Source organism: Pristis pectinata, chromosome 6 (genome assembly GCF_009764475.1).
Source record: "Pristis pectinata isolate sPriPec2 chromosome 6, sPriPec2.1.pri, whole genome shotgun sequence".
Lineage (NCBI taxonomy): Eukaryota > Metazoa > Chordata > Chondrichthyes > Rhinopristiformes > Pristidae > Pristis > Pristis pectinata.
The window spans coordinates 46,178,078-46,201,187 of record NC_067410.1 but is presented as its reverse complement, the minus strand read 5'-3'; the positions used below and the strand labels follow the sequence as shown (position 1 = coordinate 46,201,187).

The 23,110-nt window shown below is 42.6% G+C and overlaps 1 protein-coding gene across 1 annotated transcript in view; it reads right to left on the bottom strand.

The window, feature by feature from the left end:
- The window catches only part of LOC127571367 (uncharacterized), an 89,153-nt gene that overhangs the window by 4,767 nt on the left and 61,276 nt on the right, over positions 1–23,110 (bottom strand). Inside the window, exons 14-22 of the mRNA XM_052017679.1 lie at positions 21,700–21,804; positions 16,268–16,346; positions 13,901–14,030; positions 12,641–12,701; positions 10,110–10,234; positions 6,333–6,395; positions 5,245–5,330; positions 1,925–2,017; positions 98–203 (exon numbers count right to left, since the gene is read on the bottom strand). Coding sequence (XP_051873639.1) covers positions 98–203; positions 1,925–2,017; positions 5,245–5,330; positions 6,333–6,395; positions 10,110–10,234; positions 12,641–12,701; positions 13,901–14,030; positions 16,268–16,346; positions 21,700–21,804 — 848 coding nt within the window. The remainder of the gene's footprint in view (positions 1–97; positions 204–1,924; positions 2,018–5,244; positions 5,331–6,332; positions 6,396–10,109; positions 10,235–12,640; positions 12,702–13,900; positions 14,031–16,267; positions 16,347–21,699; positions 21,805–23,110) is intronic.

Sequence of the window (23,110 nt, the reverse complement as noted above, 5' to 3'; positions counted from 1 at the left end):
GGATACCAACTCCACTTTGAGGCTGTTACCATAAGGCTAGTACAGGATAAATTAGCCTCTTAACACGTTTTTCAGTCTCAACACCTATTCTCTTTACCTGAAACTGTTGATCACTGAAGAGCTCCTTCCCAGTGACTTTACTGAGTTTCTGTGTGGGAAATTCACACTGTTGTTCAATAACTTGTTCAAATTTGTTGTTTTCCCTATTTATGAATGAGAAAGCAATAACAAGCCATCAATAGTTTAATAGAACGTATCTGGCTTTTAAACTTCCACTTTCAAAATTAAAATGCTTTTCACTCCATGCTTCAGTAAATCTATTCACTAAATCTAACTAAATATCAGCCAATCTATACACTGAAAGCAATAGTCCATTCCTAACAATGAGCCATACTTTTTGGAGAATTGGTTTCCATTGTGTAAAAGAAAAATTGCCATAGGTTTCTGTGTAGAGCGACTTCATTCTGGAAGCAAAGTCTTGCAATATAATCTTACAAAAACCTGTTGAGAGTATCACAGTTCAAAGTGTCACACAAAGGAAGTGTGTGTCACGTTTTCACCTGATTAGTGGAATAACTTAACCCATTCCAGAGCAAAGGAACAACTGACTTCCAAGCAGCGATCTAGCTGCTTGTTAGGTCCAAGTGACCTCTGGATTGACGACTGAGCTTCCCACACAGAGGAGTTGTGCAAAGATTAGATCAACTTGTTCAGTGCTCTTTATGTCCTTAAAGGAATAAGGTAATAGTTTCACATTGACATCAGACAGCTGTGGTCTGGGGACCTCCCTTCTATCTATTCAGGGCAATCAAGATCTCATGCAGTAAAAAAAGTACATCAGCCTGAACAACATCAAGCCAACCGATGCACTTCCTTCACCTCTTCTCTCCCTGCCTGCTGAAGATGCAGATTACTTGCTGTATCTTGGTTCCTAGTGCCTCAGTCATCCCATGGAACTCAGCCAACTGGCCATTACTGAAATCTGAACTTTATTTAATGACGGTATGGCTGGATCCTGACCTGATCCAACACTCACATACCGAACAATTCTAACATGGAGTGAATATAGAGAGTCCGAGATCACAGGAACATTCAGTGAGGAAATAGGTCTTTCAGCCCACTTGAGTCCATGCCAACTAATTAGCAGCATTTACACTAATCCAACACTAATCCTATTTTATTCTCCCCACATTCCCACAATTCCCACAGTTTCTATCACTCACCTACACTGGATGCAATTTTACAGCAGCCAATGAACCCACCAACACTCACATCTTTGGGTTGGAAAATAGAGCACCAGATAGAAACCTACTTGATCACAGCGAGAATATGCAGACTCCACACATGCAGCAACTGAGCGGAGGAACTGGTTAGGTCACTGCCGTTGTGAAGCAGCAGCTCTGCTACTGTGCCACTGTGCTGCCCTGTAGTCAGAATAAGCCCTGCCCCATTTCACACTTCCCAAAAGGACATAATGATCTATGTGCACCCATCACAATTCTAACTTTGCAGTTACTCTCAAAACATTCAAGAAGCATCCAGATGAGCAGCTGAATTGCCAAAGCATTAAAGGCTATGGTCCAAGTGCTGGTAAATGGGATTAGTGTCGATGGGTTGGCATGGACATGGGGGGCTGAAGGGCCATTTCTGTGGTGTATGACTCCATGACCTTACTTGGTGAGCTATACAGCAGAAAATAATTCTACGGACCCAGAGGAGCAAGGAAAGACAAATTTAATTTTTCTCCTATTAAAAATACACACACAGTTTTAGCTGCCTCTATGTAAAATCCTGTCTAACTTTATCTAGTGAAAATATTTAAGGTTTGATGTGACAGGTACCATGTTTAATAAAAATGGCCGACTCTCTCCTTATCCAAGTAATCAACCCAACTTTCTACCAAAGAATCAAAAACAAAACTCACCATTTTACTGTCAACTGAATGTAAAAATACAATTGACCACGGCCTTGGCACACATCGCACTTCTGTTGCCCATGTCCACTGCAGGATCTACAACTGGGGGAAAATGAGACAAATGATGATACAGTCTGCATCACATATCATATCTTTTTGCAGTGATTGTGCCTTTAATAAACATAAATTATACTTTTTATTATACTTTTTACTAAATTATACTTTTTACTAAATTATATAAATTATACAGCAGATTATGCCTCTAATAAACAAGTAATAGTGAATTAGCTTTTGTCCTTTATTAAACCAGTTCCATCATGGATACAGCTCTCCCCACCATTGAGGACATCTATAAGAGGCAATGTCTCAGGAAAAGTGACATCTGTCATTAACGACCACCACCATCTGGGCCATGCCCTCTTCTCATTGCTGTCATCAGACAGGAGGTACAGGAGCCTGAAGACCTACATCTCAAGATCCAACAACAGCTTCTTCCCCACTGCCATCAGGTTCGTGAACTGACCTGAAAAACCCTATATTTCCTCCTTGCACTAATGTCATTATGCAGCGACACACAAAGCACTGGAGGAACTCAGCAAGTCAGTCAGCATCTGTGGAGGGAAATGGAGTGTCAATGTTTCAGATTGAGACCCTTCATCTGGACTGAAAGGTTGAGGGGAGATAGTGCAGTCTTGTGTGTGTCCACTGATGTTGTTTATTTTGTCATGTAGGTTATGTATAAGTTATCTTAATCTATGTAATGTACTGAGCTGCTGTTGCAAAAAGCTAATTTTCAAGGTATTTATACCCTAGGTATATATGCCTATGACAATAAACATGAACTTGAAATCATATATGAACTGAATAATTTCTGGCTCAATATTAATACATCTGCACTACTAATTATATCTTAGTTGATAATGCAATTTCTTTGGAGCTTTATTAGCTGTGTTATGCCATCCTTTTGTCTCTACTTTCCAATTTGGTTGAAGGTCCCATGCAGTTATGCTGCAGCACAGCGTAACCCATGCCGTGGGGTGACTCCCTTACTGATAGCAATCAGGCCACTGTAACAGAGTTTGCATGTAAAAACCAGGCACTTCTCCAGAGTATGGAGAGAAAGCCACGAGGAATTTATTCTATTCTAGGATTCTTTCCTCATTTCAGAGGATGCCCTTCTCTCTTTCCCTAGAGAGCAGCAAGATCAGAGAATACAGTATTGACTATGAGTTTAGCCAATATTCCACAATCTCAAATGAATACTAAATAATTTGTGGTCAGAAACTCTGGCCCTGAGGACAGGTGAAAGGATAGGATCAATTGGCACCTAAGTCATATCATGGACGTCACTAAATCAATCTGTACTCAGTTCAAATCTAGCACGTCCGATCGGAACAGAATATTTTACTTTCTACAGAGCAACCAGTCAAGAACATGTTGTGGAAGTACCTAGTCTTTCAGTAATTCTGATTTAGCAAAAGGTGAGGTTCAGAACAGAGCAGGGAGAAAAGTACATTTAAATTGAAAAATTAAAAACTAATTAAAATTGTTCATTAAATATACAATCTTTAGATGAATGAATAAATAAGGTTAGACAGGGATTGCAGTACAGGAGACTTGGCCCAAAACCTGCAGGTGAGAGTTTATAGAGAGACAATCACATCGGCAGTAAGCCACTGCTTCTTGAGAAATCTTAGCCCAGAGTTGTTGAGCTGGAGTCCAAGCTGCAGACATTGTAAGACATCATGGATAGGAAGAGTGAGCTGGACACTAATCCAAAAGGTAATCATGTCCCTTAAGGTAGGCAGTGGTATAGGTCTAGCTAGTGCTCAGGCATTGGAGGGGGTGCCTGACTTCAAGCAGGTAAGGGGAGCCTGTGGAATATTAGAGGACCTTGGCTTTTGCCCTTATCCAGCAGATACAAGGTTCCCTCTGCTTGTGTAGGTGAAGAAAAAGCCTCACAACGGATGGGAAAACTGGCCATTGGATGCCATCTGGGTAGGGGGAGTGAAGCGGGGGTGGTAGAGGTGATTTTCAGGTTTAGTTACTATTTTCCACAGAAATAGCAGATTTGATGTTGCCTACCACTTTCAGGGTAAAGGCCAACCCCACGCCTGTAAACCCTGCATAAGATAGGGTTAGTAATGAGGTCCTCAGGAAGGTTGAGCTGCTAGCAGCCAAACTGAAATCCAGATCCTCCTTCACCTGAGTAGCCATGCCAGGTGCAAACTGTCATGAAGCAAAGGGAAGGTCAAATATGCGTCCAGTAGAGTGGCAGTAAGGGCATCAACTCAAGGGGCACTGACTCCAATTATGGGGAAAATGAGAGCCATTCCTTTGGGAGATGCCCCACTTAAATGGAGCTAGGACCCATAACCTGGTGGAATCCAATGAGTAGAATGGTGGAAGGAGCGTGAAACTGATTGTGGGGGGTATGGAAGGTATCAAGGATAGACAAAACTGTAAGGGTGTGTTCAAGACTGAAGAACAGAGTAACAGTTTAGGTAAATAAGACCATAAGATATCAGAGCAGAATTAGGCCATTCGGCCCATTGATTCTGCTCTGCCATTCAATCATGGCTCATATTTTTTTTAACCCCATTTTCCTGCTTTCTCCCTGTAACCATTACCAATCAAGAACGTATTAATCTCTGCCTTAAATACACCCAAAGACTTTGCCACCACCCCTGTGGCAATGAATTCCACAGATTCACCACCTTCTGGCTGAAAAAATTCCTCCTAATTTCAGTTTTAAAGAGACATCCCTTTATTCTGAGGCTGTGCCCTTGGATCCTAGACTCGCCTACCAATGGAAACATCCTCTCCATGTCCACTCTATCTAGGCCTTTCAGCATTTGGTAGGTTTCAATGAGATCCCCCCCTCATCCTTCTGAGCTCCATCAAGTACAGCCCCAGGGCCATCAAACACCCCTCATACATTAACCCTTTCATTCCTGGGGTCATTCTTGTGAACCTCCACTGGATCCTCTCAAGGGCCAGTGCATCCTTCCTTAGATACAGGGCCCAAAATTGCTCACAATATTCCAAATGCGGTCTGACCAACACCTTATAAAGTCTCAACAGTACATCCTTGCTTCTATATTCTAGTCCTGTAAAAATGCAAGCTTAGTTGATCTGGCAGGGACAGGGAGCTTATGAACAGTTATAGGAAAATATTTCACATCTCAGATGATACCAGGCAAAAATAGAACAGAACTAAAAATAAAGAGCACTATATATAAACAGGTGAAGTATTCACAACTAGTTTGATTCCTGGATGAAGCAATGGGTAAGCTAGGCCTCATTCACAACCTCACTTTTATTCTTACCTTTCTACCCCGTTACCCATACAATGATTGCATCTGGTGTCATTGCCAAGCATAGATCCTCTACCATCGCACATCCTACATTTCACCTGTAGGTGGAAATCGTTCAATGTTATTTCAACGTATTTCACAAAATGACCACCTTTTACATGTGTAGATTTACATCTTAGTGACTTAGCTTAAAATGCAACACGTTCTCTGGGGCTAGAAGTGCATGCTCCCTTGCACTGAATTCAATGGAGTCAGTTTTGACCACTTGCTCTGGAATAAGCTGGCCATCCATTTCAGTGGCCAAGTGGAGGTCCTCTATCAGCCCCAAAATTTCAGGCTCCAGCTTCAAGTACGTTTGCCAGGAGTCCTCTTGGCTTTGATGGCCAACTTGAGCAAACATAAGCTCTGCGTGGGAAGGTAGGTCACAGAGATGGAACTGGCGGAGTCCACACCCCAGTTTCCATATTTAGAGGGTCCTATTGCTTGAAGCAGATACTCAACTCCTTTTAATGAGCAGTTAAGGCTACCATCCCCATTTTGAGCTTGTTTCTGTTCCCTTGGTAATGGCTTTGAAATCGTTGGTCCTTGCTGTGATACAGTCCAAAATGTACTTTCCAGTTTCTACAGATACTGTAACAAAACTGTGCCAGGCAATTGCTGTAAGTGTGTAGTTGGGTGACGTGTGCTCCAGTACTGGTGGGGAGCAGCACAGTCTCTCATCACCAAGTCAGATGGAGCTGGATTCTAACCTCACTGCAGGTCCCGAGCGCATAATTTTTCAGTGATGAGAGAACAGTTGGACACACCATCTTCTGATTGGGATCTTGAACAAGCCTAATCCACTTGTAAAGGTGGACATAAATCTTTAGTATTCCAAGTGCCCTAACTAATATTTATTTCTCGACCCACTTCTCCAAGATGCCTTAAGTGCTCTTCTGTCTGAGATTTCTGGGATCTTGCTGTGTAAACCCAGAAGGCTCCATTTACCTACATAATGGTGACTACACTTCACAAGGTAACCTTGCCTGTGAAGGGCATTGACGGGCCCAGAGAACCTGAAAGGTTTTTTATAACTGCATGTTTATTCTTTGTTAACTTACCCGTCCTGTTTGAAGGCAATCATTGCATGGGATTTTACCCATCGCCATACATTTGTGGCACCCCTGGAACAGAGCAGATTCAAACAAAGTGAATGCTTCCTCCCAGCTCAGTAACTGGTCAGGATACTGGAAGTTTCAAATATTAAGGCAATGCAAAGAACATAGAACATAGAACAGTACAGCACAGGAACAGGCCATTTGGCCCACAATGTCTGCACCAGACACAATGCCAAATTAAACCGAATCTCTTCTCCCTGCACGATCCATATGCCTCCATTCATGTGTCTATCCAACAGCCTCTTAAATGCTTTTATTGTATCTGCCTCCACCACCACTCCTTTGCAGGACATTCCAGGCACCCACCACTCTCTATGTAAAAAAAAGTTAACCCACACATCTCTAACCTTTCCCCCCTCACCTTAAACATATGTCCTCTCGTATATGACACTTCTACACCGGAAAGAAGATTCTGACTATCTACCCTATTATGCCTCTCATTAATTTTATAAACTTCCATCAGGTCCCCCCTCAGTGTCCGACATTCCAGAGAAAAACAACCCAAGTCTGAACAACAAAAGGGTGATCATCTTCTTCAAATGTTTTGACTTTCCATTTCCTGAAAGCATTCGTTAAATGTCTGCATATTCGAGGACCCTCAGTTTCCCCAACATCTGGACTTGGAGAAGAAGTGAAGTTACCAGTGTTCATGGAAGTTTAGCCCAAGGTGAGTCAGTAACAGTAAGGGATAAGGTGAGTGGAGGTGGAGGAGCTGGAATGAAAGGAAAAGCTGAGTATAAAGCACTGCACAGACTGGCCCGAACTCACAGTGGTGCACTATTTAGCAATGCCACCACATAGCTGTAGCGACCCAGGTCCAATCCTGACACTCAGCGCCCTCTGTGTGGAGCTTGCATGTTCTCCCTGTGACCACTTGGGTTTCCCCCGGACGATCCGGTCTCCTCTCATATCTCAAAGATGTGCTTTCAGTCTGATTGGCTGCTGTAAATTACCCCAAGTGTAGGTGGGTGGGAAGAGAATCAGGGGGCTATTCTTGGACATATGAGAGAGAATAGGCTGCAGGGAGATGTGGAGAGATGGGATTGGTGCATTGCTCTGAGTGCCGGTATTGACTCGATGGGGTGAATAGCCTACTTTGTCATAATGCAATATGAAAAACATAGGAACTTTAGCAACAGTGCCAAAGGTTGGAATGGCATCTTAAAACAATACAAAGGATCTGTATGACAGACCTTGGCCTTGCTTGCAGTCTGAACTGAAGGGATGAAAATTGCTCCTTTTCCTAACAGTGGTGATTATATAGAAAATGAGTTTGGTCTTTATGAAAGCACACATCTAAGTCAACAATCTGTCATAATTCTAAAGTGTTGGCCATCTGACTCAAATTAAGCACAGACAGGCTGTGAGGGAAATGGAAAATTGTCACACTTGCTGTAGAACCACACCTGCCGGTGTGTCCTTGGAACAGTATAAAGGGAGATTTAGTCTTTTTGTGTAACAGCACTGGATAAAATATGGAGAACTTCATGCTGAAATGTGAAAGTATCCCATCCCCGACATTCACCCTCCTCAGATTGAAGGGCTTCCTGTACTAGTCCATACTGAACAGCCTGATATCTACTGGTTAAACATCCTCTTCAAAGAACACAAAAAGCAAAAGGCTGCAGATGTTGAAAATATGAAATATTGAATGTTTCCAGCATTTTCTCTTTTTTAATTCCCTTAAAGAACATCACCTTCTGAAAGCCAACCAAGCATTCTTACTGAAAAGAAAACAAGCGCCTTTCCAAAATTCTGTAGCCCCTCTTCAACAGCCTCCGCATCCTACAAACAAATGACAGCCTGACCTCCAAATGGCACAGCTCCTGGCTGACTGTAAACACTGCAAACCTAGTGACTGACCTGACTGATGGACTCCCAGGCTTCAGCCTTCCAAGGATAAGCCGAATGACCCTCAACTGCTTAAGGATGGGCCAAGTCAGATGTGCCCACCTGCTCCACGAGTAGAACAGAAAGACTAAGGGGTACAAGTACATGGCCCCCTGAAAGTAGCGTCACAGGTAGATAGTGTGGTGAAAGAGGTATTTGGCATGCTGGCCTTTATCAGTCAGGGCATTGAGGATAGAATTGGGATGTTTTGTTGCAGTTATACAAGATGTTGGGGAGGCCGCATTTGAATATTGTGTTCAGTTTTGGTCACCCTGCTGTAGGAAAGATGCCATTAAGCTGGAAAGAGTGCAGAGGAGATTTACAAGGATGTTTCCAGGACTCGAGGGACTGAGTTATGGAGAAAGGTTGAGCAGGTTGGGACTTAGTTCACTGAAGCGTAGGAGAATGAGGGGTGATCTTATAGAGGTATACAAGATCTTGCGGGATATAGATAGCGTCAATGCGCAAAGTCTGGTTCCCAGGGTTGGGGAATCAAGAACTAGAGGGCATAGGTTTAAGGTGAGAGGGGAGAGATTTAATAGTAACCCCCAGGGTAACTTTTTCACGCAGAGGGTGGTCAGTATATGGAATGAGCTTCCAGAGGAAGTGGTTGAGGCAGGTACATCAACAACATTTCAAAGGTACTTCGACAGCTACATGGAGAGGAAGGGTTTAGAGGGATGTAGGCCAAACGTGGACAAATGGGACTAGCCTAGATGGGAATCTTGGTCAGCATGGACCAATTGGGCCAAAGGTCCTGTTTCCATGCTGTATGACTCTATGACTCTAGATCACAAGGAGCAGCCCAAATGTGACTGTGGTTGTCCCAGTTAGACCTCTGCCAAAGTGATTGACCAAGTAGCAGCACAGCCATTCACACTGCCTCACCCGAAGTCATTGAATGCAATGTTAACCTTGACACTGAGTTATCCCTAGCCATATATATACTTATATAAAACATAACCAGCTGAAGATGCATAAATTCGCACTGAAAAAGAACACTACCGATAAAGGGTTTAGAAAATTACAGGTAATCCCACGAATGCAAGATCGGTCTCCGCCCAGCATTATTGAAGGATCCTTCAGTTCACAGATTGAAGATTGGAATTGACTAAAGCTGTTAAGATGCCCATGGAGTTAAGGAAATGAAATGTTTTCTCTGAGGAAGCCTTGATCTTACCCAGAGCTCCTACTCCTAATGCTGCGAAATAACTGCACTGCCTCTCATCAAAGATCAATGGTCTAGGAGGTAAATAAGAACCTCTGTTTCCAAGTTTTTATGTGGGTATTTGGGATTAAAATAAAGACTGTTATAATGGCTGCAAATGCCATGATCTGTATCTAAGAGTTCCAGCTTGTTTTATTCTCCCTCGTTCACCTCCCTTTATTTACACCTCTTCTAGTCAGATCAGCTGCAATATACAAGCCTTCAACATCCTCTACCAACCAGTACCAACAATGCCTCTGCCATCCAGTGTCTTTTAATCTTCTAGCTTGTCATAGACATTCCCTTTGTTCTTACTACTTCTCCCCCTGCTTGTGCTCCAACATTTCCTAGTTCTAAAGAAAATTAACTCTGCTTCTCTGCCTGATCTGCCGAGTATTCTCAGCACTTCCCATTTTTATTTCAGATTTCCAGCATCTATAGTTTGCCTCTTTCCCTAAAACCTACTGTTTTAAGTTCATTTGCTCAAATATATTCTTTAGTGTCAAATGTAGTTTGACATTTCAGTGAGGTATCTTCAAACATTTTGCTCTATTAAAGTTACTCTGGTTGTAGCTACACGTCTGGCATTTGCTGGCTCTGTCCTTGGCTCTGAGTTACTGTACCTTGACAGATGCAGTGTTAGGCACCTGTACTTTTTTCTTATTTTTCTCAAACATTTTCGGAATGTCTACTGGCACTTCCCATGGCGGGGGAGGGATGCCAAAACCAGAGCTGTCAATCACCTGACCTGAGGAGAAAGAGTAATGAGAGAAATATTTTAAATTTATATTCCAATTGTAATGAGAAAGCTGAAAATAAATGAAAATATGTTCTGACCAAGGGTCTTTGACCTCAAACATTGACTCTATTTCTCTTCCCACATATTGAACTTGCCTTGCTTGGTATTTCCAGCATTAAGCAACTGATGTCTTTTGTTGTCTTAATATTACATTATTTCTGTTTGGGGTTGAGGAGACTGGTATACAGCAGTCAGTACCCCGTGCCAAATCTAGCTCTCTTCTGCAATGGCAGATTGTAGACTATTTACTATTATTTTGAACATCTGGGTTAGAGAAACACAGTTGAGGAAGATGAATACAACAGGTCCACTCACAGACACCAGACTCCAGAAATCTGCTTTACTATTTATTTAGTTTTTGGGATCTGAGCATTGCTGGCAAGGCCAACATTTATTACCCATCCCTGGCCGCCCTTGAGAATGTGGTGGAGAGCTGCCTTCTTGAACCAGTGCAGTCCTTTTGATGAGGGTACTCCCACAGTGCGGTTGGCGAGGGAGTTCCAGGATTTTGACCCAGCAATGTGGAAGGACCAGCGATATATCTCCAGATCAGGATGATATGCAACTTGGAGGGGAACCTGCAGGTGGTGGTGCTCCTATGCATCTGCTGCCCTTGTCCTTTATGTTGGTAGGGCTGGTGTGTTTGCGAGGTGCTGTTGGTGTAGCTTAGACAAGTAACTGCAGTTCATTTTGTAGATGGTGCACTATTGCGCCCCTGCGCTCTGGTGATGAAGATAATTAATGTTTAGGGTTGCTGATGGGGTGCCAGTCACTTGGACAGCTTTGTCCTGGATGTTGTTGAGCTTCTTGAGAGTTGCTGGAGCTAGACTCATTCAGGAAAGTGGGAAGTAGACAGAGAGTTGTGGGCATAGCTCAGTCCATCATGAAAACCAACCTCTCCTCCATGGATTCTGTCTACACTTCCCACTGCCTTGGGAAAGCAGCCAACATAGTCAAAGACCCCTCCCTCCCCAGACATTCTCTCTTTTCCCCTCTTCCATTGGGCAGAAGATACAAAAGCCTGTAAACAGGAACCACCAGATTCAAGAACCGTCTCTATCCCATTGTTATAAGACTCTTGAACGGACCTCTTGTATGATACAAACTCTTGACCTCACAACCTACCTTGTCGTGGCCCTTGCACTTTATTTGTCCACCTGCACTGCACTTTCTCTGTAACACTATATTCTGCATTCTGTTATTGAATTTCCCTTATAATACCTCAATGTACTGATGTTTTGAAATGATCTGTATGGATGGCATGCAAAGCAAAGTTTTTCACTGTATCAATAATAAACCAATTACCAATTATTCTATCAAATTCTGGATTTAAGCCTTGTATATGGCAGAAAGGTTAGGCTTGTATCTTCTGGAGTATATATATGTGCTTGTGCAAGAGATGTGCAGAACATTCTCTTGCAATGCTCTTCTTACCAGTCTGGGCTATGACAAAACAGCTAATCCTATTCTTTTAGAGGCAACACACAAGATCCTGTTGAGTCTTGAGAAGATGGATGTAGGAAGGATTCTTCCTCTTGTGAGAGAATTTAGAACCGGGGTCAATATTTAAAACTAAGGAGTCATTCATATAAGACAAAGATAAAGCAATCTTTTCTTCTCTCAGATGGATATGAATTTTTGAAACTCTCTTCCTCAGAGAGATTGGAAGCAGAATTTTTAAGGCAGAGGTAGGTAGATTCTTCATTAACAAGGGGCTGAAAGGAAGACAGGAATGTAGAGTTGAGGTTCCAATCGACTGTGGTCTTACTTAATGGTGGTATAGGTTTGAGGGGCAGAGTGGCCTACTCCTGCTCTGAATCCATATGATTGTGTTATGATGAGAATTCAACAGCAGGCCCACTTGAATAAGCAGCATTAAATCAGTAATTTTGAAATGTGTATAAGCTTCTCCATGAGGTGTTAATCCTTTTCTGACTTTGGCTGCTCTCCATTTCTTTTTTCAGAAGTCCATCATTCATAATAATGAAGCCCCCCTCTGGAGAACAGATCAACAGCATGGTAATAATTAACAGTAGGCTATTTGACCAGAGAGGGCTACCATATCAATTTTCCTCCCTTAACTCAGGCCCTTGGTCAAACATACATGCCAATTTTGTGAACCAATTCAGAAAATGCTGAAAATTGTGTCCAAGATCTACCCAGTGTGTGAGGTTTAGTTATGCATCTGCTCATTTGATAACTATGTTAAACCACCTGAAGAGTAGCTTAAAAAAAACTATGATGGGTTTTCAGATGCACTTCCAATAGAGAGTTAAGAATTATATTGGTCTGGAGTTCACTGTTGCTGCAAATAATCACTCTGTTTAAGCAGAGATTAGAATGTGACAAACTCACCAACATAAGGTTCACTTTTCCATTCTGGTGATCGAGATTCGGTGAAGCTCTGAAGGCGATACTGGAATTAAAGTTAAATGAATCGTCAAATTCTTTCAATGCATCTATAAATTTTGTTACGTCAGAGAGTGCTATGTGGCATATTAAGGGTCAAGAAATACAGAGTAACAAACAATCTGCTGGAGGAACTCAGTGGGTCGAGTAAACTCGACTCTCAGTCCTGATGCAGGGTTTCAAATTAAAACATTGACAATTCCTTCTGTCCTCAGATGCTGCTCGACCCGCTGAATTCTTCCAGCAGATTGTTTGTTGCTCCAGACTCCAGCGCCTGCGGTCTCTTGTGTCTCAAGAAATATTGAGCTTGTTTTAGCCCATTGAGTGTCATGAGTATTTTGTTCTGGGACTGCAGAGGGCCTTATCTACAATCCAGATAACATGCCTGGAATACAACAGAAAATGCTGGAAATACTCAGCTGATCAGGCAGCACCAATGGAGAAGGAAACAGGAGTTAATGTTTCAGGTCAATGGCCTCTAATTGCTTCTGAAGGAAATTCATCGAGCTGAAATGGTAACTTTATTTCTCTCCAGATACTGACTGACCTGCTGTGTATTTCCAGCACTTTCTGTTACATTTCATATTTTCATCATCTGCAGTATTTTGCTTTGAACTGATGCACTGGTAATTTGATTCAGAATTTACGAATCCCATGTCAAGACTTCCTTGCCGAATAGATAACTTCTCAAGTTATTAGACTGCTACTGCCTCAGTGACAGCTAACATCTTTAGGAAGCTGAACAATGAGGTCTCAGGCACTTTCTTCCATCATCTATTGTTTCAGATCCTCCATCACACAGCATCCACTCTTCTACTAACATCGTCCTCTGAGACAGTACCCACTCCCTAGATCTGGTAAATCCATGAACACCCACCTAGACAAGTTAGGATAGTGGGTGCAGAGACACTATCTCCAAGTCACCATCCAGACTGGACATCATGTTCCTTCATTATTATTGGGTGAAAATCCTGGGCTTCAGTTGCCATCAGCATGATAGAAATACATTGACTGTAAGCACTTCAGGAGTTCAAGAAGGTGGCTCACCACCACCTTTCCAAGTGCCAGTGGCAGTGGGCAATAAATGCTGGCCCTTCAGGAGATACTTACAGACCCTAATCTAAGGGAGGGACAGGGTGACTCAGAACAAGTACAGACAAATAGCTGAAAGAAATTTCAACCCCTCATTGAGAGATGAGAACATACCCTATACATGTTGTATGGTTTTAACTCTTTGAAGACCATTTCTTCAGCAGGACGGCTGCTGTAGGTGACGTGTTCAGATGCATACTGGATCAACGCTTGTCTGGCTGTATCCTCAGAGATGGAGGGAATGCTGGGAGAGAAACAACACAAAGAGCATAGTGTTTTTCCATTCATTTGCCAGTGTCACATTGATCCGTGAAAATAGTTATCGACAATGTGGAAACTTGCTAACAAAATGCAATAAACTGCGATTTAAACAGGTTGCCAATGGGAAGTAAAGATGTCAAATTAAATATTTCTGTTAAACTGCACAAAGGAACATAGCAGAATCCTTGAAAGGGATTTTATTCTTAAATCTCTTATAAAAAGTAAGATAAACATACAGGATCAAAATATAAGTGAAACCAAAATAGTGCTCGTGAGGAAGCCACACCTTCGATGAGAATTGGAACTGAAAGCAGGCCAGGATTTTCCATGTTTTTTTAATACCACCCATAATTTGTTCCGAGTTTTCATGCGTTTCAATGTAGGATCAGCTAACACCCATATGTTGCTTTTCGCCCTAAACATTTAGCAGCCTTTCAGCAAGAAATCTGGCCAATTACCATTCAATCAGTCCACAAAGTGATGGAAGTGACGAAGAAAGTGCACCAGCACCTCTACCTTCTTAGAAGCTTCAGGAGATTTGACATGTTGCCAAATACTCTAACTAACTTCTACAGATGCACTGTTGAAAGTGTCCTAACTGGTTGGTTCATGGCCTGGTATGACAATTTAAGCCCACAGGTACAGAAGACGCCGCAGAGAGTAGTGGACATAGCTCTCCCCGCCATTGACAGCATCTACATGAGATGCTGCTTCAAGAAGGCAGCTCCTATTATCAAAGATCCCCACTATCCGGGCCATGCCCTCTTCTCGCTGCTACCATCGGGCAGGAGGAACAGAAGCCTGAAGTCCCACACCACCAGATTCAGGAACAGCTACTTTCCCTACGACCATCATGTTCTTAAACAAACCTGCACAACCCTAACCCTACCTCAGCAATGGAACACTATAGACCACCTCTTGCACTATCATGGACTGGTCTCTGATTGTGTTTTTTTTTGCATTAATGTCTTGTTTTACACAGGCTTTTTCTTCACTGTCTTGCAATTTATGTGTAATTTATATATAATTTCTGTATAATTTATGTTCTGTATGTTGTCTGTACCTGTGTAAACCTGTGATGCTGCTGCAAGTTTTTCATTGCACTGTACCTCACCGTACTTGTGCACATGACAATAAGCCTGACTAACTTGACTTGACTTAATTTGATGGTGTCATTGGCAGTGCCATCTATTGGCACTTATTCATCAGAATCTGCTTACCGACACTCAGTTTGGGTTTGATCAGGGCAACTCAGCTCCATAACTCCTGACAGCTTTGGTCCAATCATGGATCTAAGAGCTGAATTCCAGAGGCAAGGTAAAATTATTGCTCTTGACATCATGGCATCATTTAACTGAGTGTGGTATCAAGGAGCCCTGGTAAAACTGAAGTCAATGAGCATCAAAGGGAAATGCTCCAGTGATTGGAGTCACTGCTTGTACAAACAAAATGTGGTTGTGGTTGTTGGACGTCAATCACCACAGCCCCAGGACACCACTGCAGGAGTTCCTCAGTGTCCTAGGCCCAACCATCTTTAGCTGCTTCACCAATGACTTCCTTGCTATCATACGGTCAGATGTAGGGAGACTCCCCAGCCACCATGGGAGTAACTTCACCAGAAGACCTAGCACTACCTTCTCAAGGGTAATTAGGGACGGCCAACAGATGCTGGCCTTACCACTTTGAGTGGTTGAAATGAATCACACTGATAAGGCAACATGTAGTGGAAGGATATGCTGAGCGACGAAAGGCTTGCATAGAACAAACACCTAGGTAAGCCACTTAGGTTGAATAGTCTGTAAGTTATATTGCTAGCTAACTCCAAACAATATGTACAGCTCCGATCGATCTAAACTGCTGAGGCAGAACTTTCAATGACCCTGAGATTGCCAAGCTACTCTGTACCAACCATATTTTCCAGCATGGATCCAGGTGTGTCTGCACAGAGGTGGCTTCCAGCTCATCAGCCTGGGCCAGTGCAACACAGGGTCTCTCTCCGTGACAGTGAGGGATGCACTCATAGAATGGCTTTGACAACTGGTAAGGCCCTGTACCCTGCAATGGATTCCAGGACTTTTGTGAACAAATCTGACAGACATTTCAACACTATGAGGAAAATCTGCCTCATTAGCTGTGCTTCCACCTCCACACATGCTGCCTGATTTCCTGTGTATTGCTAGCATTTTCTATCTTTATTTACATACTGTATCCAGATCTCACCTCCATTGCTGATTAGACTGTGGTTGGCCACCCTCTGCGTTGTATGCTGGATAAACCGGGGGAGGTAGATATCTTTCCTCTGTGAAGAAAAAGAGATGAATTTCCCTTTTTACACAATATCACTACTTGTTGACATTCAGCGAACACGCAGGCAACATTAATCGTTGTTCTAAAGTGCAACCAATCTGGGGAATCCCTCTAGAGTCATTTCAGCTCCTGTACTGAACTTAGCAAACTTATGATGTGGCCGACAAGAAAGTGCTTTGCCCAACATCTTCTTTGAGGAAAACTTTTTAAAAGAAGACCCACAACAGTTAACTTTCCTGCCATCCTTTGTCCTTGTTTGGAGAGAAGGGGATTTTACTGTAATTTGCGTGACCAAACTAACACAACCCACTGAGGGCCATTGATGGATGCTTTCTGCTTGAAATTTAGTACCAAGCAGTTAGCTAAGGGAGTCTAATAGACCTCTTTGTAAGAGCAAAAAACAAACTGCCAGAGGAACTGAGCAGGTCAGGCAGCATCTGTAGAGGGAAATGGACAGTCGATGTTTTGGGTAGAGACCCTTCTTCTGGACCGAAAGAGGAGAGGGGAGAGAGCCAGTATAAAGAGGTGGGGGGAGAGGACGAGCAAGAGCTGACAAATGATAGTTGGATCCAGGTGAGGGGGGGGGGGGGGATAAGCAGATTGAGGAGGGAAAGGTGGAAGTAGTGACAGAGGCTGGGAGGTGATAGGTAGAGGCGGCAAAGGGCTACAGATGATGGAGTCTGGTGGGGGAGGAAGGTGGGAGGTAGGATGGGCAGATGGCCATCTACTCTACTGCTACTGGCTATCTCCCCTCAATCTTTCAATCCAGATGAAGGGTCTTGACCTGAAATGTCGACTGTCCATTTCCCTCTATAGATGCTGCCTGACCCACTGAGTTCCTCCAGTAATTGTTTTATTTTACTCCAGATTCCAGCACCTGTTGTCTCTTGTGTTTCCTTCTCTCTGAAAGAAGTGAGAATTCTTTTCTTTTTTTTGGAATACTTGTGTACAGAGTTTCATTTTAGAAACAGACAGGTTGATTGCGATGTTGTCACATTACTAGGCTACAATTTGAAGGCTGGAGGGAGCTCCCTGGATATCCAAGTGACAATTAATCACTAATCAAGTGTTAACTTTATAGATTGCACCCCTACCTCACCTGATAACCTCATAGCCACTTTTAGTCAGCGTCATGAAGGGTGAAATAACTGAACACCTTGAAAAGAATAATAGAATGGAGCAGAGTGAACATGGACATATGAAAGGAAAGTTATGTTTGACTAACCTTTTGCAGTTCTTTGAGGATGTGACTAGTAGTACAGAAAAGAGGGAATTAGTGGATGTGGTTCAATTGGATTTCCAGAAGGCTTTCAATAAGGTCTCTCAAAAACCTAAGGAAGTTCAGCATGTCCCCAATTTCTACAGATGCACCATAGAAAGCTTCCTATCCGGATGCATCACAGCTTGGTACAGCAACTGCTCTGCCCGAGACCACAAGAAACTGCAGAGGGTTGTGAACACAGCTCAGTCCATCACAGAAACCAGCCTCCCCTCCATTGGCTCCGTCTACACTTCTCGCTGCCTCAGGAAAGCAGCCAACATAATTAAAGACCCCTTCCACCCCGGATATTCTCTCTTCTCCCCTCTCCCATCAGGCGGAAGATACTAAAGCTTGAAAGTATGTACCACTGGGCTCAAGGACAGCTTCTATCCCACTGTTATCAGACTCTTGAATGGACCTCTCGTACATTAAAAGATGAACTCTTGATCTCCCAATCTAACTTATTGTGGCCCTTGCACTTTATTTGTCTACTTGCACTGCACTTTCTCTGTAACTGCAGCACTATATTCTGCATTTCGTTTTTCTTTTTACTACTCTGATACACTTATGTATGGAATGATCAGTCTGGATGGCATGTAAACAAAAGCCTTTCACTGTATCTCGGTACATGTGATAATAACCAACCATTTGGTTTGGTTTGGTTTATGATGTTAGAGCCTGTGGTATAGATTAAATACTGGCATGGATTAAGAATTGGTTATTGGACATAAAGCAAAGAACGGGAATAACGGATCCTTCTCAGGTTCATAGGTGGGATATTTCCAAGTTTGTTGATAATACTAAATTATGTGGGATTCTGGGTATGGAGGAGGATGTAAGGAGGCTTCAAGGGAATATGGACAGATTAATTGAGTAAGAAAGTACTTGACAGATGGAATACAGTGTGGAAAAATGCAAGGTCACCCACTTAGGTGCACATAAATGGTAAAAAAGAAGTATTTGTTAAATGATGAGAGATTAGGTTGTGTTCATGTCAAAGAGACCTAGCTGTACATTATCCACTGAAGGCCAATACATAGGTGCAACAAGTGATTAGGAGCACAAATCGTATGTTGGCCTTCATTACAGCGGGTTTGATTACAGGACTAATGGATTCTTATTGCAATACACAAAAATTGCTGGAGGAACTCAGCAGGTCAGGCAACATCCATAGAGGGAAATAAACAGTCGATGTTTCGGGCCGAGACCCTTCATCCGGACTGGAAAGGAAGAGGGCAGAAGCCAGAATAAGAAGGTGGGGGGAGGGGGAGGAGCACATGCAGGCAGGGGATAGGTGAGTTCAGGTGAGAGGCGAGCCCAGGTGAGGGGGGAAGGTAGGTGGGTGGGGGAGGGGGAGAAGATGTAATAAGCTGAGAGGTGACAGGTAGAAGAGGCAAAGGGCTGAAGAAGAAGGAGTCCAGTTGGATAGGGCAGTGGATCATGGAATTAAGGATGGAGGAGGAGAGGAGATGGGCAGATCATCAAGGTGAGGGAAGGGAACCACAGGAATAAGGGAAGACAAAGGAGTGGGGGGGGAGGGAAGGGGAAAAAAAGGAGTGGGGTTACCAGAAGTTAGAGAAATCAATGTTAAGGCCATCAGGCTGGAGACTCCCAAGGTGGAAGATGAGGCCATTAGGTTGGAGATCCTTCATTCCATGGTCCACTGCCCTCTCCTACCGGATTCCTTCTTCTTCAGCCCTTTGCCTCTTCTACCTGTCACCTCTCAAGTTATTACATCTTCCCCCCTCCCCCACCCACCTCCCTTCCCCCTTCACCTGAACTCATCTATCACCCGCCTGCGTGTCTCCTCCCCCTCCCCCCACCTTCTTATTCTGGCTTCTGCCCTCTTCCTTTCCAGTCCTGATGAAAGGTCTCGGCCCAAAATATTGACTGTTTATTTCTCTCTATAGATGCTGCCTGACCTAATGAGTTCCTCCAGCACTTTCTGTGTATTGCTCCAGATTCCAGCATCTGCAGAATTTCCTGTGTCTCTGGATTCTTATTGCAGTTGTGTAGGACTTTGGCTAGACTACACCCTAGAGCGTTGTGTACGGGTCTGATTACTTACCTAACAAACGATGCACTTGCCAGAGAGGGGGTGCAGCAAAGATTTACTGGACAGATTCCAGGGATGGAAAGTTTGCCTGATGAGGAGAGACTGAGAAGACTGAAATTTTCTACCCCAGAGAGGTCAGAAGCTCAGTCACTGAATTCATGCCAAACAGAGATCGATAGATTTCTGCACATTAAAGGAATCAAGGGGATACAGAACTAGTGCTGGAAAATTGCATTGAAGTAGATCAGCCGCCATTTTGGTAGGCTGTTTGCTCCAATTTCTTATGCTCTTAAAATGCTCTTAAAATAATTCAAAGAGGTTACCTTTCATTCTTCTGAACTCTAGAACATATGATTTCTGTTATTCTACATATAAAGCATCTGAAATCCTCAATTAGGTTGGATATATTAATGTTGAATGGGGAGCAGTGGATCTATGTTCATGTCACCCTTCCTGTTGAATTCACATCCCAACAAGAATCTCAGTCATATTTGTATATGCAGTAAAGCTCCAATACTTGGATATATGACTGTTTGGAAATCCTGATGGTTTGGCATCTGGCTCACTTGGTTCTGGATTGCCACGTTCCCTTTACCACACTGGGGCCCCATTTCTCATGTTCCCTTTAACACAGCAGTGCTTTAGCTCCTGGGCTTCCTCTAACATTTCAGCAGCCCCGGTTCCTATACTCCCTTGAAGCACACCTGGTTCTGTTCCCCACACTCCCTATAAACTAGCTGGGCCCCCATTACTTGCACATAGAACATAGAACAGTACAGCACAGGAACAGGTCCTTCATGTGCCTATCTAAGAGCCTCTTAAATGCCTCTGTCATATTTGCCTCCACTACCACTCCTGGCAGTGCATTCCAGGTATCCACCACTCTCTATGTAAAGAACTTGCCCCGCACATCTCCTTTGAACTTCCCCTCTCTCACCTTAAACACATGCCCTCCGGTATTCGACAATTTGACCCTGGGAAAAAGATACCGGCTGTCTACTCTATCTATGCCCCTCATAATCTTATAAACTATCAGGTCTCCCCTCAGCCTCCACCGCTCCAGAGAAAACAACCCTAGTTTGTCTAACCTCTCCTTATAGCACATGCCCTCTAATCCAGGCAGCATCCTGGTAAACCAGATCTGCACCTTCTCCAAAGCCAACACATCCTTCCTATAATGGGGCGACTAAAATTGAATGCAATACTCCAGATACACTCCCTTTACACTTACCAGGCTTCCTGGTAAATGTATTATATTATCATGTTACATCTTTAAAAGAGTGAGTTAATAGTGTTCGATGTATTAATTCGAATAACCTCCGATAGTCTGGAAAGTCTGCCAATCTTGCACTGCCAAAAGCTCAAGTGTGCCAGATTAACGGAGTTTTGCTGTAGAAAGAAAACCTGGTCTCAAACTATATCATGTTTAAACTTGGAAAAAATTAGGAGTGGTACTGTTGATCCTTCGCTTAAATTTGAGGAAGTTTGAAGTCCATTTATTCAATATTTCCACATGATATAGATCCCCTTATAATAACCTTTCAATTTAGAGGAACGGAGTTGATGACATAATATTGCTCTGTTTCTATTGAGAAATTTTAATCCAGTTTGTTTTTCTGCTTTCTTTTAAATTTTTTTTTTCTTTAGCTTAGTTTGATTTGATATATTGTTTATAATTTTTCTTATTATTTTGGGGATTTTTTTCTTTCTTTTATATTTTATAATAAATCTTTTTCTTTTATATTATATTCATTCACTAACAGATCGTTGGATCTACAGATTTTTTAAAATACTTTATTGTTCTTTATGATTATCCATGTCATGATTGTTCTCCTGATCTCTTTGTATTACATGTATAAACATTGATATATTAATCTGTATTAATTTGAAAACTAATAAAAAGATTGAAAAAGAAAGAAAGAAAGAAAGAAAGAAACCCTGTGGATCTAAATTGGGTCAATAATCCAAACTTGTATTACAGCACGTAACTGATCCCCATTAACCCTTTAACAACCTCTACTCACTTACCTCCATCTGCAGCTATGGACTCATAGCCAGCCAGTTTATCCAGCATGTTTGCTGGTGGTACAGTTTGGCCCCCACTAGCCATTGGAAGATCTCCAGGCACTGCACCTATGAGGAGTAGAACATTTAGTTTAAGGTCACAGAATTTGTTTCTTCCAATTCATGCTTTATGTGTCGAGTGATGAAGCAAACATTTTAAACAGACATTTTTACCCTCAGGAACCCTTCCAAAACTCAAGTGGAGATACTCTTAGATGCAGTGAGTGGACAACTGATCACACTACCCTGCCCTCGCTCAGCCAATGTTATTCAAGGTATTAGGATGGTTCCAAGGGAACCAATCAACAGTGCAATTAGTCCAGTACTCTGAGTCGATATTTTTGCCATCCAGTCTGATGCCATCTCCATTTGGGAATAGGAGCCTATGTATGTACCAATCCTCTGCCAAAGTGAGCAATGTGCCCTTCCATCTGTTTATGCAGATATGAGGGACCTCATGGGAGGATCCAGAATAAATAGGTAGAGTGATTATGACAAAGGTGATGGACTGGGCTAGTAATCTAGGGAATATTAAAAAAAACATGCAGATGTTGGAAATCTGAAATAAAAACAACACACATGGGAAAACCTGCAGGTCAGGCAGCATCGACATAAAGAGAAACAGTTAATGCTTCAGGTCTGAGATTCCTCACCAGAACTCAGAACATTAACTGTTTCTTTTTCCACAGATACTGCCTAACCTGCTGAGTGATGCCAGCATTTTCTGTTGTTATTTATGATAATCTAGGGCAGTGGACTGATGATCCAGAGATACGAGTTCAAATCCCACCATAACAAATCAATTAATTAAATAATCTGATGAAAGTAGAGAATATTAGTAATGATTATGATGAAGATACTGTTTATCTTAAAAACAAATCAGGTTCTTTGGAGATCTGATTACAATCATAGTCCAAGCATTCACAAAACAGCATAATTGCAGAGGCAAGGTAAGAGAGACTGCCCCTTGGACATCAAGGCATCATTTGACCAAAGTCAAAGGAAATGAATGGATAGGGTAGTGAAACAATGATTAAATTATCAGAATTAGTAACCCAAACGCCTGGATAAATAACCCAGAAGCCAGAGCTCAAGTTCCACCAAAGCAACTGTGGAATTTAACCTCAGTTAATAAAATATAACCTTGTCTTAGTAATGATGACCACAAAAATGACTGCCTTTGTCCCCTGGTATTTGGCATTTACTAATACAGTAAAGGATATAGGACCAGACAACACCCACCTCTGGTACCAAATGCCAGTGTTTCAGTAGTAGTCACACCACTAAACAGCTTATTCCAGTACAGTTACCACATTGACATCCATGTGACAATGTGAAAAATAGCCCAGACATGTCCTGTTTACAAAAGGCAGGA